Below are 14,814 nucleotides of genomic sequence, written 5' to 3' on the forward strand. Positions count from 1 at the left end.
AGCAATTGTAATAGTAATTCAAGCAAACACAACCAACATATATATAATTGAAAAAAAATTACATCATTGTATGAATTACATGTTTACGAATCAATTACAATATGTTGATAAAATATGAAATAGTAGACGCCTTAGCGTCCCATCCTCAAAAGCACTTGATTACCTGTTTAATGATTTCCTGAGAATACAAGTTGTTTGAAAAAGTGTCAACACAAAGGTTGGTGAGTTCATAAGCTTTTCGTTTGTAAAAGTAGTATTTGTGTTAGAAAAATCCAATATTTTCCTTAATGTGTAAATGTAGTCTTAAAACCCAAAGACCGAAATGTACAAGTAATTTGTCATATTTATAGTAAAACAATGCAAGTTTAAATCGACATAAACTCGTTAAATTTTAATGAAGTTCCCGTAAATTCCAATGTTTGTTAATACTTTATGTGAGTTTATTATAACCATACTATGACCAAGGTTGCCTAAAACGACGTTCTTCAGGCGTCGGAAATGTTATGACATTTGTCACCCCAGACCTATCGGTCTAACTGTTGCATGCAGTTTAGGTGTGGGTTTGTCAAACCCAATATAGATCTATACACAAGTATCACGCTCTCCCTTAAGGAGACTCTGGTTACAATACAGGACTTAATGGTAATTTGAAGTAAATGTCTCACAAAGTCATTAACGGAATTACGTGTTATGAAAACTTGGTACCGTATGGCCGTACCTTGCTTAATGAAAATATCCTTTGTATAAATGTACCCTTTTTAAATGTATGTGTTATGTAATGTATCATAAACTATACCTATTATAGTTTATCAACCAAGGGTAGTACGTGGTAATGTATGCAAACTATATTCAAAATAGTTTATTTAATGTTTGAATGTATCGATTGTACTTTGATTATAATCACTTGTTATTCTTTATATTTTATATGACCAAATCCAGTTGTAAACTGATGTGTGTCTAAATATTAAGATAAAATGTCATATATTGCAGTAACATATAGTCACATAAAGATATACACCTTGCTCAACATGTTACAAGGTGAAATGAAATTAACAACAACTTTTCGTTAAAAATAGTTTCTGTTACCGTTCTTAGAAAATTTATAGAAAAATCATCACAGCTCTAAATCCAAATCCGCAAATTTTGAGAGTTTGGAATATGAGTCTAGTTTGTTCGTAAATTTTATCATGATTTTTAGTGATCTCTAACAGAGGTGAAAATGTTCATAATCACAGACTGGTCCGGGTTTGCCTCTGAAATGACAGGCAGTTTTGTAAAAATCACCATTAATTGTAGAAAAATCATTTGGAGATGTGCAAGTAGTAATTTTAAAGATAAGAGTTTGAACTACTTGCACCTGAAACAGCTTTGAAAACTAAAATATTTAAGTTGACCAAAACAGTCCGTGATTAATGTCCATCTTTTCTGATGCAATCTGTTAGAAAAAGTTTAATTGTGTTCTTGATGATTTTACTTGTATTCCCTCCTTAAAACTTAAGAAAAACATGTAAATGTATGGGTATGAACTCACCTTATGTGGTTTCAGTAGATGAAAGTGAGAGAGAGGAAGTGTTCAACTCAAGAACACTAAGAAGATGTCTTGATGATTCGAGAATCTAACACCGAATAAGATGGAACTTGTGTAAGATATCAATGATTTGAGTAGAATGGAGTTTAATAATTATGTGAATGATGAAGATACTTACTAATTGAAGCAAGAAATCCCTGGAGAAAGCCTTGAAGTTCTTGAAGTTGAGAGAAAAGATGAGAGAATTTTGGAGAGTGTTCTTGGTTGCTAAGTGTAGAATGAAAGAGTTTTATGGAGAATGAGGAGAGAGGATCAATCCTCCAGCTCTTAGAACGTGGGAAGAGCTGGAGATTGGCTGTAAAGGTCCACTAAGGAGACAAGGGGTAGTGGGAAAGAGTGGCTGATCATAGAGTGAGGTGGTAGTGGGTTGCTTTTGCCATAAATTAAGGAAAAACAAATATTCCCTCAATAATTAGTTCAATCACCAATTCTTTTAATATATTTTATAAAAACCCTGGAGATTTATATATTTTGGGGCCTTAGTTTATAAAATAAAGTTTTGGGTGAAAATCCCACGTTAAAATAATGAAAAACGGAGTTAAAACGAAGTCGTAGTCGAAAAACCGGTAAAAAGGGCCTGTGACTTCGGACGGACCTTCGGACTTCGGACGGACCTTCGGTCTTCGGAAGGACCTTCGCTTCGGACGGACGGACTTCGGAAGGACCTTCGCTTCGGACGGACGGACTTCGGACTAGAGGCCTCGGATGCGAGGCTTCGGTCCAAAAGCTTTGGTTTCGGATCCTCAAAGCTATTTTACTCGTTTTTATCCCGTTTCAAGCGATTTTTGACCCGGTTAAGGGTCGAGATGACCCAAATGATTACAAAAAGTTAAAGTAACTTTTGAGAGAGATTTGGGAGAGATTTCAAATAGAAAGAGATAGAGTGAAAACGATTTAGAGAGGTTTCGTTTGTGATTAATTTGAGTGTCCGGCTTCACAACGCAAGGTTCGTAAACCCCATTAAACCGTGTTTTAGTGTCTTACACAATCCCGATGATTGTGTAATAGTGTTTTATCGCTTTGGTTCGTTGTTTAGCACTTGTTAAGGCTAAGGAAAATCAAACACATGAACTTTCCAAATGATGATTTCTCATTAAAATAGCGAATTGTATAGTGATTACATAACGTAAACCCTAGCATACAAGGGTTATTGGGGTTGACCGGTTTGACTTGTTGACTTTGAATTGACCGAAATTTGACGGTTGTCACAGAGACTGTTGGATAAGGTGTCTAAGTCCGTAACTATATTTGGTATGCACTTGACCCGACCCCGCATGGTCTATTTGGGTTGCACTTCACCGAACAATTTGTATGGATATACTTTTGAGAATAAGATGTTTATGATGTATTAATATATTATAAGTTATAATATATTAATATGAAATCATATTATTTAATTAGTATTGATCAATAATTAATTTGGAATTAAGTTAGTGATCAAATGAGACTAATTAAATATGGACTCTTACATATATATGGATTGGGCTAAGATTTATTTAGGATGGGCTAAGAGTATATGAAGTCCATGGATAGTCCATGGAGCTTTTAACCCATGGATCCTATGTAAATGAGAGGTCATGGGTATTAGGTTTTGCATGCATGTAACCCTAATCCTCCATACTATATAAAGGGGTCTTTAACACTTGAAATGGGACTAGTGTGTGTGAGCATAAGGTGGGTCGATTTCTATATAGTGTTCTTATTCTCTCAAGAGCTGCCAACTTGTTTTGGTGATTTGTGACACCACTTGAGGCATCCACACTATTGGTGTTAGGCTCATAAACTCCAAGCAAATCACTACAAGAAAAGGTATGTAATTCTATCTAGAATTTTTGTTATTCATGTACCTAGGATTGCATGCTAGATATGATAAGGCTTTGGAAATCAATTTTGCATGTATAATAGAAAAAACATAGTTCCAAAGCTTCTAGGGTTGTATGTGCCCCTTAAGGTTGTTAGGATGCTCAAAAACCCAACAATAAGTTAAAACATTTCAAGAACTGCCGATTCCAACATTTCAAGAACCGCCGGTCCTGGTTCCGGTTCCTGAAAATTAGGGCGGGTACCTGCCTATGCTCACCCCTAAATGTAACTCACATTATGGGATTTTTGGGTCATTACATAAGGTGCCTCTATATGAGAATTTTACTAGTTAGATTTACGCTCCCAGCTTTCCCCAAGTAGTCGCCCCTTGCGACCGACAACTTGGGCGGAGATGGACCGGAAGGTACGAGGCGGATTGAGGTCCTAATACCGTAGAAGTACTGAGATAAGTAGAAGCGACTGGAGAGTCAAAAGACGAATCCCCATAACTCTTTGTTTCACTAACAACGACACTAAGGCTATAATTGTCAAACCTCTGGCTCCGGTGTTCGGATTCATAACCAGATGATAAAACTTCAATAGATGGAATAAAAGCAATGGTTTGTTGATTAGAATATGGTGAGTTTGGAGTAATGAATTGTTGTTGGTATGATTGGGGGTGTGTCAGGGACATTAATATTTGTTTTTCGATGGTGGTACACCTTCTTTAACTTTTGATTGGATATAAAGGAAGCCATGTCAGCTCAAATCGCTTATGTGGCTTAAGAAACATGTTATATAAGGTAGCAATGACCAAAAAAGCAGGTAGACATCCACTTTATGTCCCCATAAAGCAACAAAATAACTTTAGGGACTGAATCTATGGGTGAGCAAAAACCGAACCGATAAAAGAAAAACCACAAAAACCGCAACCGAAAAACCGAAACCGACGCAAAAACTGATGGTGCGGATTTTATTTTTTTGAAAAACCGAATTTATTAGCGCGGTGCGGTTTTTATCTAGAAATCGGACCACCAAAATCGTACCGCACCACAAGCTTATTAACAATAAAATAAATCACTAATTTATATTATACAATTATACATATTATTTAAAAAACTAATAAATTCTAATATATACATATATTATATATTGAACTTGATGGTAATTAGTAATTAGGTATTAAGTTTAATATATGAGTTTGTCACTTTGTGTTTGTGACTTAATGATTATGTGTAAAGTGTAAACACTATGTGGGCTACAACTTACAAGCTTGTAACTTCTAAGCACAAATTGAATAAAAAATGAGCTTGAGAATATGGGTTGCAAATGAAGTGATCAAGTAAACAACATAAAAAACTCAAAATTGCAGCTTCTAAATTTGAGGAAACGAAATGATACCATGCCATACAATCTTTAATCTTCACATAAACGTAACGGTTAAAAAATCGTACCGGTGAACATAAAAAACCGCACCATACGTTTGACTCGGTTTAAAACCGACACCGAACCGGTACAAACCGAAACCGCACTAAAAAACCGCAAAACCGAACCATTAAAAAACCGCACCCAACGGTTTCTAGAATTCAAAAACTACACCTTGCGGTTTGCGGTTCAGTTTGGCCCTAAAATCGCACCAAACTGCATCATGCTCATCCCTAACTGAATCGACCAACTTTGAAAACATTATAAGACTTTTGTATCATTTCCCCAATAAATAAACTTTACTACCTTCTCCGTAATTGGCTCAAATTGTAATGGTTTTTTGTATTTTTACCCCTATTCAAAATAATAACATGCTCTCGAGTTCAAATCACTATTATTAACGGATAATAATAATGCTCTAGAATTCAAATAACTACTGCCATGCTCTAAATTCAAATCCCTAATAACCGGACTTAACATATATTTGTTTTATATATATTTATTAATGAAGAATTAATTTCATATAATAAGAAGTGACAATGGTTGTGAGAATGTATAAATGATTATGGTCAAATTGAATCGACCAGAATCATTTATACATTTCGCACTCATTCTTTATAATTTAAAACTAATCATACTTATGATCATGTAGTTTATCTAATATCCTAAGATAAAATTGTTTTTGTTTTTATTTTAAAACTCATAAGAACATTATCGATACAAATATAAATATGAATCTTTTATGTGACATTTAATATTTCATATGACAAGAGTTTGTACTTTTTGTATGATAGTTTACGCGTTTGATACAAACCGTACATGTCATTGGGTCTCAATTATAGGTCACAAAATTTGATGTGTACTCACCGATTTTCAAAAATAATTGTAATTAAATAATCAGTCGACACAATCGTGGCTCCTAGGATTGCAATGTTTTCGTCTCATCGAAGGTTCTTTGTAATTTCGCTTTTAAACGACAAAATATATCAAAAAGTGTATGCGAAAAATTATATCTAATAATCCATACCTTTTTAATTTTTTATCCTTTACTAACATTCAACTATATAACAGATTCAATCGTATAAAGTCTGCTTGACATGATATAGAAAATGGCGATTAAACCAACTAAATATATAGAACAACAAAAGTATAAAAAAGTGTCTTTTATTTGTATGGAAATGTTCGGCAAACATAGTTGTAAGCTTTTATCAGGTTTAAAATAATATATAATATAAAAGCTAAAAGTTAAAAGTTATGAAAGATACTTAAAGTAGTTTTGTATTTAAAGTTTTTTTGTTTAGATTAGAATCCTTTAAACTTTTACATCGGAACAAATCTTTTTCTAACTAATCTTTTTCTGTAATTTGAGTTTTTCCCGAGTAAAAGTTAAAATCTTATAAAAGCTCTGCCACCCGCATCTCCCATGAGATAAATGTTTGTACGACTTAGGATTTATCAATCATAATCATACTCTGAACACTTATTTCATCAATATTTCAGTGTCAGATTTCTTTATTTTGCTTCGGGTCAAATTATTTATTTAGGTCATCAAATTTCAAATCACACGTTAACACAAGTTCTTGTACGTTAGATCTCAACTAATTATATATTTTGAGCTCGTTCGACAAAGTCAAGCTCGATAAAGTTCGACTTACACTAATAAGCTCGAGTAGAGTTATAAAGGGTCCAAACCGAAACAATGGGTAAAGTAGAAGGGTGCAAGTGTCAATTCAGGATTTCAGTAACTATTAATTGGGTGGTTGTCCACTTGTATGGTCTTGCGTCAAGTCAAAATGTCAACTTGTTGACCTCGCTTGAGCGAAATTTCATAGATTCTCAATTGAACTTTCGTCGATCAATCGTCATCTCTTCGAATCTCTGGAGAGATTTTACAATTACTTTCTGAAAACGAGTAAGGAATTTATGTGCGTGTATATATTGCTTCTCCGATCGACGGGTTTTCATCCTCAAACTCATTCGTTTCCCTTAAATTCATTCAGATTTACCCGCGGTAGATCGAATTGAAGTTCTGATCTTTGAAAAGGTATTTTGTTAAGTTTACACTCGTAATATCTTATCCTTTCCTTCTTAATCGATTCAAAGTCGCTGCATAGAAAACAAATCGATGGTATTGTTGTTGACTCGTTACTATTCCAAGGTTATCTAAACCTGATTTGTATGTAAAAGACCATTAAAGATAAACGATTCGTAAGGTTTCTTAATACTTTAACCTTCATTATCAAACATAAAGCCATGCTGATTGCTGATATATATTTTGTTGCGTATTCAATGTTGTAAACTTTTAAGTGTTAACTTTTTCCTCCAAACCGACCTCAAAAGTCAAACTGTAGCTTGTTTACTTCGACACGAAACTGTAATTTTATCACTTTATAAAAATAAAACCAAAATTCATTTAACCATTCTGATTGTGTTTCAATTCTTTCTTTCCTCTATTTAAATTCAGTTGATTAGTTAACTGAGTTTGCTTTTAAAATCTTCTCAGGAAATCTGATCCACTCAACAAACACAAATCAATCATGGGGTATCTAGATTCAGTGATATCATCCGCCAACCCAAATCTTCCCGGTTGTGGTGTTTCTCCGGTCACCGGAGGTGGTCTCAGTCAAGATTCAAAGTTTAGCTACGGCTACGCAAGCTCCCCTGGAAAAAGATCTTCAATGGAGGATTTTTACGAGACAAGAATCGAAGGTGTGAATGGAAAGCAAATCGGTCTCTTCGGAGTCTTTGATGGCCATGGTGGAGCTCGAGCTGCAGAATATGTGAAACACAATCTTTTCACCAATCTTCTCAAACATCCAAAGTTCATCTCCGACACCAAATCAGCCATAGCCGAAGCATACAGTCACACCGACAAAGAATTTCTAAAATCAGAAAACAATCAGATGAAAGATGCAGGATCAACCGCCTCCACTGCCATTATCGTTGGTTCGCGTTTACTTGTCGCAAACGTGGGGGATTCCAGAGCTGTTATTTGTAGAGGTGGTAACGCGTATCCTGTTTCTAGAGATCATAAACCGGATCAAAGTGATGAACGAAGAAGGATTGAAGATGCGGGTGGTTTTGTTATGTGGGCTGGGACTTGGAGAGTTGGTGGTGTTCTTGCGGTTTCACGTGCTTTTGGTGATAGGTTATTGAAACAGTTTGTGGTTGCTGATCCGGAAATTGAAGAAGAAAAGATTGATGAGTCGCTTGAGTTTCTTATACTTGCTAGTGACGGACTTTGGGATGTTGTCACAAATGATGAAGCTGTTGCGATGATTAAACCGATTCAGAGCCCTGAAGACGCAGCAAAGATGCTGATGCAGGAAGCTTCACAGAGAGGTAGTGCAGATAATATTACAGTAGTCGTTGTACGTTTCTTGGATAGCCAAGATGCATAAAACTTCTTCACCTTTAACGTTTAGGACATGACAAACAGCAAACAGGTTTTACTGTGTTTGACTTGGACTTAGACTGATGGTGGATCGTGATGGGAAAAGTACTCGTTTTATGGAAAAGACTCAAATAACCTCATCCTTGTTAGCCGATATAGCCCTATAAAACTCATCCAGAAATGGAATTCAAGTATTGCTTAGTTGTTTGAAGTTATGTATTGAAAGGTGTGTGTATGATTCCACAATTGATTTATCCTCTCTTTATTACTTGTTTTTTGGTTGTAAATTCTTTAGTAGCTTCTTGGTTACTCTTGTTCTTACTTTGCACATATTCAAATAATCAAATGTTCGTCTTTTTTATTGGATTCCTATATTCTATGTCAGCCAATCATTTATGTAGATAAAAAAAAGTTCCTCCAGGCTGTTCACTATTGTATGTCATAGTCATCTACTACTACAAACTTTTTTGAGACCATAAACTTACTTATTTTATAGAAGTTTTTGCGTTGTTTATAAATCGTTCCAAGTTTTGTGAACGGGTGTTGTTTGATTTATTTATTATCTTTTATTTATATTAAAAAAAATCATCTACTACCATGTAAATAACAGTCTCAAAGGTAAATCACAAAGATGATACTCAATATCAAACCTCAACATGAGATATCAATAAATGATTCTCAACTCCTTGCTCTTAGGAGACAACCAAATACGGTGTCGATGTTGTTAAGATAAGGATTTCGGAACAAAATGGCAACAACATAGAGCAATGAATGCAACAAAAACCTCCGATGAACAATCCACAAAAAACAACAATCTCAAAAGTTTTTCCTATTTCTACATGGCTTCTAAAATGGACTAAAAAAAGCAACACTCTACATTACAACCCTACGTAAAAACATCATTTCTCGCATACCGTGAAGCCGGAACCGGAACCGGAACCGGAATCGGGTGCTCTCTAATCCGTTCCAACAAAACCGAAACATGTTCCATTGCCATATCAAGCCGATCCTTGGACTTAGCTGATTCCGCCACAAGATTCGACACCATTCCTTCCAATAACCTCACTCTCTCCCCATGATCACTCAAACTATTCTGAAAAACCTTCACGGATGCATTAACACGCCTCCATCTAAGTGGCATATACCTTTCCGGAATCTGAAAGCAATTTCCAGTGGACAAAACTCGAAGGGCATGCCTACAAAGGATTCCCGAGAACTCAAAGTGATGGCAGCTACAGCTGATGTGGCCTTCGCGTGGGACCCAGTAGACTTTTCGCCCTCCTTCGAGTTTTGTGTGGTGTCTGACTAAGAATCCGTCTTCAAGTTGAAATGATGCGTAATGAGCTGCCATTACGAGTTGTTCTTGGAGCTTTGAGAATGCAAAAGGTGTTAGGATTGAAGCTGCATGGGATTCCATGGGAGCTCCGGTTTTTAAGCAGATGTTTTGGAGATTTTGTTGCATTGTTTGTTGTTCGCCTGCTTGATCTTTGAAGTCCACAGCAACAGCTACCTGATTTTGCATTGTGTTTGTATAATACCATCAAAGATTATCCTATGAACACAGATTGTATAAGATCAAGTAAAAGATAACATACTTGTTCAATGAAGTGTGCGAGTCGAGTTTGGGCACTCAAGAAGCGTTGGATGAAAGCATTGATAGCTTTCGAGTGTCCAGCTGTTGTCATTCCCGCAAAAAAATGGCTTCTCAAATAAGGCAAAGCCCAAAGAGTTCTTGAAGCAAACAACGTGTTGATGTGGCGATTAGTGTGGAGCCCAAACAAATTAACCATGTCTCTCCAACCCATTTCAAAATCTTCAATAGACTCCAAATTATAAAGTCTATAAAATTCATTTTTCCACTCGTTATATCGTTCACCCAACACAGCATTAAACCAAGATGGAAACTTTGCCACTATTAGCCAGATGCAATAAGCATGTTTAGCAGCAGGCATTTCGGCTGCAATAGCTTCTCTTACACATAAAGTTTGGTCTGTTAATATCGTCTGTGGGACCTTCCCGTTCATAAACGCCAAGAACGCCTTTCAAAAAATAAAAATAATTAATTTAGAAACTAATAAGTGGTTGTTTTTTTTTTAATCTCATAAAGCCCTTTATGGGTAAAGCGACTGAATGGGCAATGATGTTGTCATGATAAAGTGTGATTGCTACTTTTCTGGACCGAATAAACCATCCGAATGAGGCTAAATGACCATTTTACCCTTACATTCCAAAAAACAAATATTACAATATTCATCAATTTTAACAAAATTTATCATTTCTAACATGAGGAGTTGCTGTAAAGGGTTAGACTCTTAATACATTAAGACAGGCTTTTTGGCTTAACCCATTAAGTCATTCTGTCCATATTAAGTCTTTGACCCATTAAGCTCATTAAGTCAAAAAGAAACAGGCCCTAAGAGATAAAAAATTTCCATGAGTAAAATGCGAAAATTATCATTTGATTACCTTCAAAGCCCATGAATACGACTTCAAGTTTTCCTCCCGCAAAAGTGCACATCCAAAAAAGCAAGGCATACCATAATTATTCATTCCAACCCAAATGCCAAGTGGCATATCAAAAGCATTCAAACGATGTGTTGTATCAAACACAACCGCATCACCAAACACTTCATATGACTGAACCGATGACGCATACGACCACGCAATATTCTCCAGCCTCCCATTTGCATCCAGTTTAAATTCAAACCGAAAATTAGGATCTTTATCTTTAATATTCCTACACATTCTCAATAAATCAATACTCTCATCCTCCAAATCCACCTTCCTAAACGATTGTATCAAATTCCTCACATCCTTTTCAGTAAACGGAAGATACCCCGGTTCCACACATTTCTCAAGCTCCAAAAGCCTCATCATTTGTTGCACTGAAATCCCGGTTTTTGCAAACATTAATATCCGGTTTTTATCAATATCTGAAATCGTCCGATACGCGGGTAAAAACCGAACTTGATTCGGCTCCAAAAGTTCATGGTTATGATGATTTGAAAAACCGGTTACCCGCCACTCAGGTGCACCTAATTCAGTGGTCTTGCTTATACGCATATAAGCTTGGCATCCACATCTTGAGGACTTTCGGTTTCTTTGTGGTTTATTTTCATTTAGAGTTTTGACAGGAGTGTTGCCCGCTCTATGGCAGACAAAATAGCGTCGCGTAAGACCTTTCCCGACACCATCTTTACCTTCGGTGCGATGGCGACGGATTGAAAACCCGCATTGTTTGGCGAATTCGCTGTAGAATTCGTAAGCGGTGTCATGTGTAGCGAATCGCTGCCCGATGTATGGAATGGTGTCGTTTGTTGTTTCTAAGGATAGTTTGGTTTCGTTTGGTGATTCTTCTGTGCTACTTGTTTCGTCTAATGATAAAGAGCGTTGATCTGAGTGATCATCATACACGACTAACAGATGTTCGGGATCCTCAGACATCATGGTTGATAGTTGTTTGTAGTTTGTGGATGAATGTCAATTCAAATGTTTGCCATTTGATCCTTGAATAAAACAAGTAATGTGAAATGGTCAGGAAAAAGTAATGTGAAATGGATTCGACACGAAAGAACATAACTTGAGGGGACAAGATTAGACAGGACACAGGACTGGACAGGCTTTTTAGGGCTATTTCTGATGATGGGGTTGAGGAGGTCATTCTATGTCTTGGGTGGGACAAGAAAGTTGCAATTTTTGTCCCATTGACATCAGGCTCAGTCTCAGACCGGAGTACAAGGTTGTCTGTTATGTAGTGTCCTATGTAAAAAATGGAGCCTTAGAGACCAAAATAATACTATAGATAATCTATAACAACCACTACGGTTGAATATTTTCTTTTTCAGTGTTCATGATGAATTATGTTTGTAAACATAGATGACCTACGTAAATTATCTATCAAATTACTTTGTTTTCAAGCAAGAAACCTTTCATTGATATCAAAGAATATGCACCATTTGGTAATATTTTAATGAACACTTAGCTCACCATTTTCTTTCCATTTGTTTCAGAATGCAACTAGAAACAGAGGGTATAAAGTATGAACAAGTCTGGTAAAATGCACTCTTGAAGCAATAGCCACTAAGTTCAAACGGTTGTTATAAAATTTCCATGGATTCCTTCTTTAGAAGCTTTCCTTTAGCATAATTAAAGTTCGTCTCTGAAGAAAATCATGAAATTGCTGTTCTAAACTACAGAGACTGATCATAAGTTCCGGATAGATTTTATTTTAATAGATTGATTCGTAAAACATACTTGTTATATGGTAAATGCTAGCAATTTCCATGGACAAAACGAGTACATTACTTAATTTTTCCCCAATTTTTCTTAAATTTCAAATTATTTTTCAACAATGGCTAAGATCACGTGGTCCTCCATTAATGTTAAAACCACATTTATACCATTCCCAATTGCATATAAATAGTTCCCATCTAAGCATGTTCCTAATATCAAAGTAGATCAACGACAATGTAGTAAAAGAAAATTGGGGGCTTAATGAATTACTTACAGAAGTTCCGGTTGTTGCTCAGTGACTGATCGTATGTGTTAGTTTACATGAGAGCGAGTGAGAGAAGCAAACGATTGATCGTGGGGAAGAAGGGGACGAGTGAGGATTAACCCTAATTTGCGCCAGGATGCTATGCAAACGCTTTATAACGTGCGCCCATCTTATCCAACGCCGTTGTGTTTCCAAACAGCCCGCATGCTGGGTTTAGTTGTTCCGATTTATCAAATAATGCATAACGAAAAAACAAAAGACTCTGTGGCCCAATGGATAAGGCGCTGGTCTACGGAACCAGAGATTCTGGGTTCGATCCCCAGCAGAGTCGATGTTTATTTGTTTTTCTTTTTGCTAGACTTGTCTTTGAAATTCGTATATTAATTTTAAGGTTCTCTGTAATCTGTTTCATTGTTCCCCTATTTCAGTGTAATGTGAATAAAGATATTTATAAAAGTTTGGTCATACACAATAATTTGTGTTTTATAGAGTTGTTATTGTGCCTTACATTCTTTAAAAACCTATATATAAACCTACTACAATCGGCTAAAACCTACTTTAAGGTTCTCTTTAAATTATTATATTGTTATACAGTTTCAATATAGTATTAGTATAAATAAACCAATACACATTCATAAAGTTTGGTTCATATATAGTTGTATATTTTTTCTTTGTATTACACATTACATGCTTTTGTCACATGGTTTCATCTAAAAACATTCACTCAATCACTACATCAACAATGACTTATTATTTTTTAACATAAACTTTCAACTACAACGAAAACCAATTATCAAAAATCAAACTTATATGGTGTGGATATTTCTCATTTGTTCTATGTAGATGTTTTCTTATTTATGGGTGAGTGGTATCGTAAAAACATCTCTATTATTGTTTGGCTTTACGTTGTTTTCTTAGGTTCCGGTTTGAAGATGAATCTTCAAAAATCAACTTATATCGCGTGGGTGTTAATTCAGCAAATATAGAGCACTTTGCGTTAATCATAAATTTTATATCATAAAGTTTTCCTTTTACGTATCTTGGGCTCCCTGTGGTTCGATTCAAATATGGTGTTGTTTGTTTTCTCGAAGCGAAAACGTATGAAATCTGTGAACCATATCTACAACTCTCTGCAGCAGAAGAGGTGGACCAAATGGTTGCAGTCTGTAATGAGAAGTATGTTTGTTTTTTAACGTCAGCAAGCTGCTGCAATAAACTGAAATTTAATAAACTGATTTTCCTTACAATGCCTTGGCTACCCCAAGGTCTTACGCACAGGTGCCATGGGCTACCCCCATGGTCATTCATACAAATGTCGCATGCTACCCCCAGGGTCTTCCATGCAAATATCACAAAGACAACTAGCATCCTACATAACACAATCCAGTGAGTCGACATTGGTGCCTTCGACCCACAACTACAAGAGAAGACTCACCTCTCAGACGATAATCAACTGCTACTGCTCTCACTGCCGATAATACAAATGGTATACACCACCTATACAGTCACACAAGGTAAACCCTTAGCCCCACCTTCCAAAACTAGGAGTTTGACCAAAAGTCAACTCAAGTCAAAAAGTCAACGGTCAAAGTTAACTTCAGTCGACTGCCACGTCGTGGCCATATATGACTATGTCGTGGCCCACAAACGACAAAACAAATGATGATTCCCAGTCGCCACGCCATGGCAACCTAAGGTCACGCTATGGGCACTGGATTCTTAACAACTTAATGTGTTAAGTTGTTTCCTTCGATCCCAAGAGATCCAAAGCTCAGATTCGGTCCTTTTTATGGTCTAGATGGATAAAGTTTCCAACTTTATCCCTTAAGACCCTCTAAGAGATTAAGATCTCAAACACTAGGTCCAATAAAGGCAAAACATTACATGGACTTAACCATTAAGCACGTAATCTCTATAGTTCTTAGTCCATCAACTCCAAAAGAGTTTCTAACACCAAAACTAACCTAAAAGTTGGTGCTTTATAGACATACATGTCTTGAACTCATATTAGGTCAAAAAGGATTATGAACAAAAATCCCATGCATGGCTCGAAATCCAACCAAACTTTAGATCCAAACCATCAATAACTCCAAATATCCCAGGGAT

At 36.0% G+C, this 14,814-nt stretch overlaps 1 protein-coding gene, 1 non-coding gene and 1 pseudogene across 3 annotated transcripts; 2 read left to right on the forward strand and 1 right to left on the reverse strand.

Moving 5' to 3' along the window:
- Positions 1-6,649: 6,649 nt before the first annotated feature.
- LOC145115079 (putative protein phosphatase 2C 59 pseudogene) lies at positions 6,650-8,478 on the forward strand (annotated as a pseudogene). Its single transcript, XR_013711413.1, has 2 exons — positions 6,650-6,860; positions 7,320-8,478. The product of XR_013711413.1 is annotated as a putative protein phosphatase 2C 59 pseudogene (transcript).
- A 500-nt stretch (positions 8,479-8,978) lies between these two features.
- On the reverse strand, positions 8,979-12,883 carry FRS11 (FAR1-related sequence 11). The gene is made up of 4 exons (XM_079051242.1): positions 12,718-12,883; positions 10,677-11,716; positions 9,806-10,249; positions 8,979-9,720 (listed from the first exon to the last, which is right to left on the reverse strand). The coding sequence occupies exons 2-4, from the start codon at positions 11,655-11,657 to the stop codon at positions 9,097-9,099; spliced, it is 2,049 nt and encodes a 682-aa protein (XP_078907368.1). The 5' UTR covers positions 11,658-11,716; positions 12,718-12,883; the 3' UTR covers positions 8,979-9,096.
- Positions 12,884-12,966: 83 nt separating this feature from the next.
- On the forward strand, positions 12,967-13,039 carry TRNAR-ACG (transfer RNA arginine (anticodon ACG)). The gene has a single exon. It is a non-coding gene; the product is annotated as a tRNA-Arg (tRNA).
- The last annotated feature ends 1,775 nt before the right edge of the window (positions 13,040-14,814 follow it).

Source organism: Lactuca virosa, chromosome 5, assembly GCF_052849685.1.
Source record: "Lactuca virosa cultivar CGN04683 chromosome 5, Lactuca_virosa_CGN04683_v6, whole genome shotgun sequence".
NCBI classification, from domain to species: domain Eukaryota; kingdom Viridiplantae; phylum Streptophyta; class Magnoliopsida; order Asterales; family Asteraceae; genus Lactuca; species Lactuca virosa.

Coding starts and splice junctions, on each gene's coding strand:
- FRS11 (XM_079051242.1), bottom strand. CDS start 11,657: ATGATGTCTGAGGATCCCGAACATCTGTTAGTCGTGTATGATGATCAC. Junction 10,250..10,676: donor CGTATTCATGGGCTTTGAAG/GTAATCAAATGA, acceptor ATTTTTTGAAAG/GCGTTCTTGGCGTTTATGAA. Junction 9,721..9,805: donor TCGCACACTTCATTGAACAA/GTATGTTATCTT, acceptor ATGCAAAATCAG/GTAGCTGTTGCTGTGGACTT.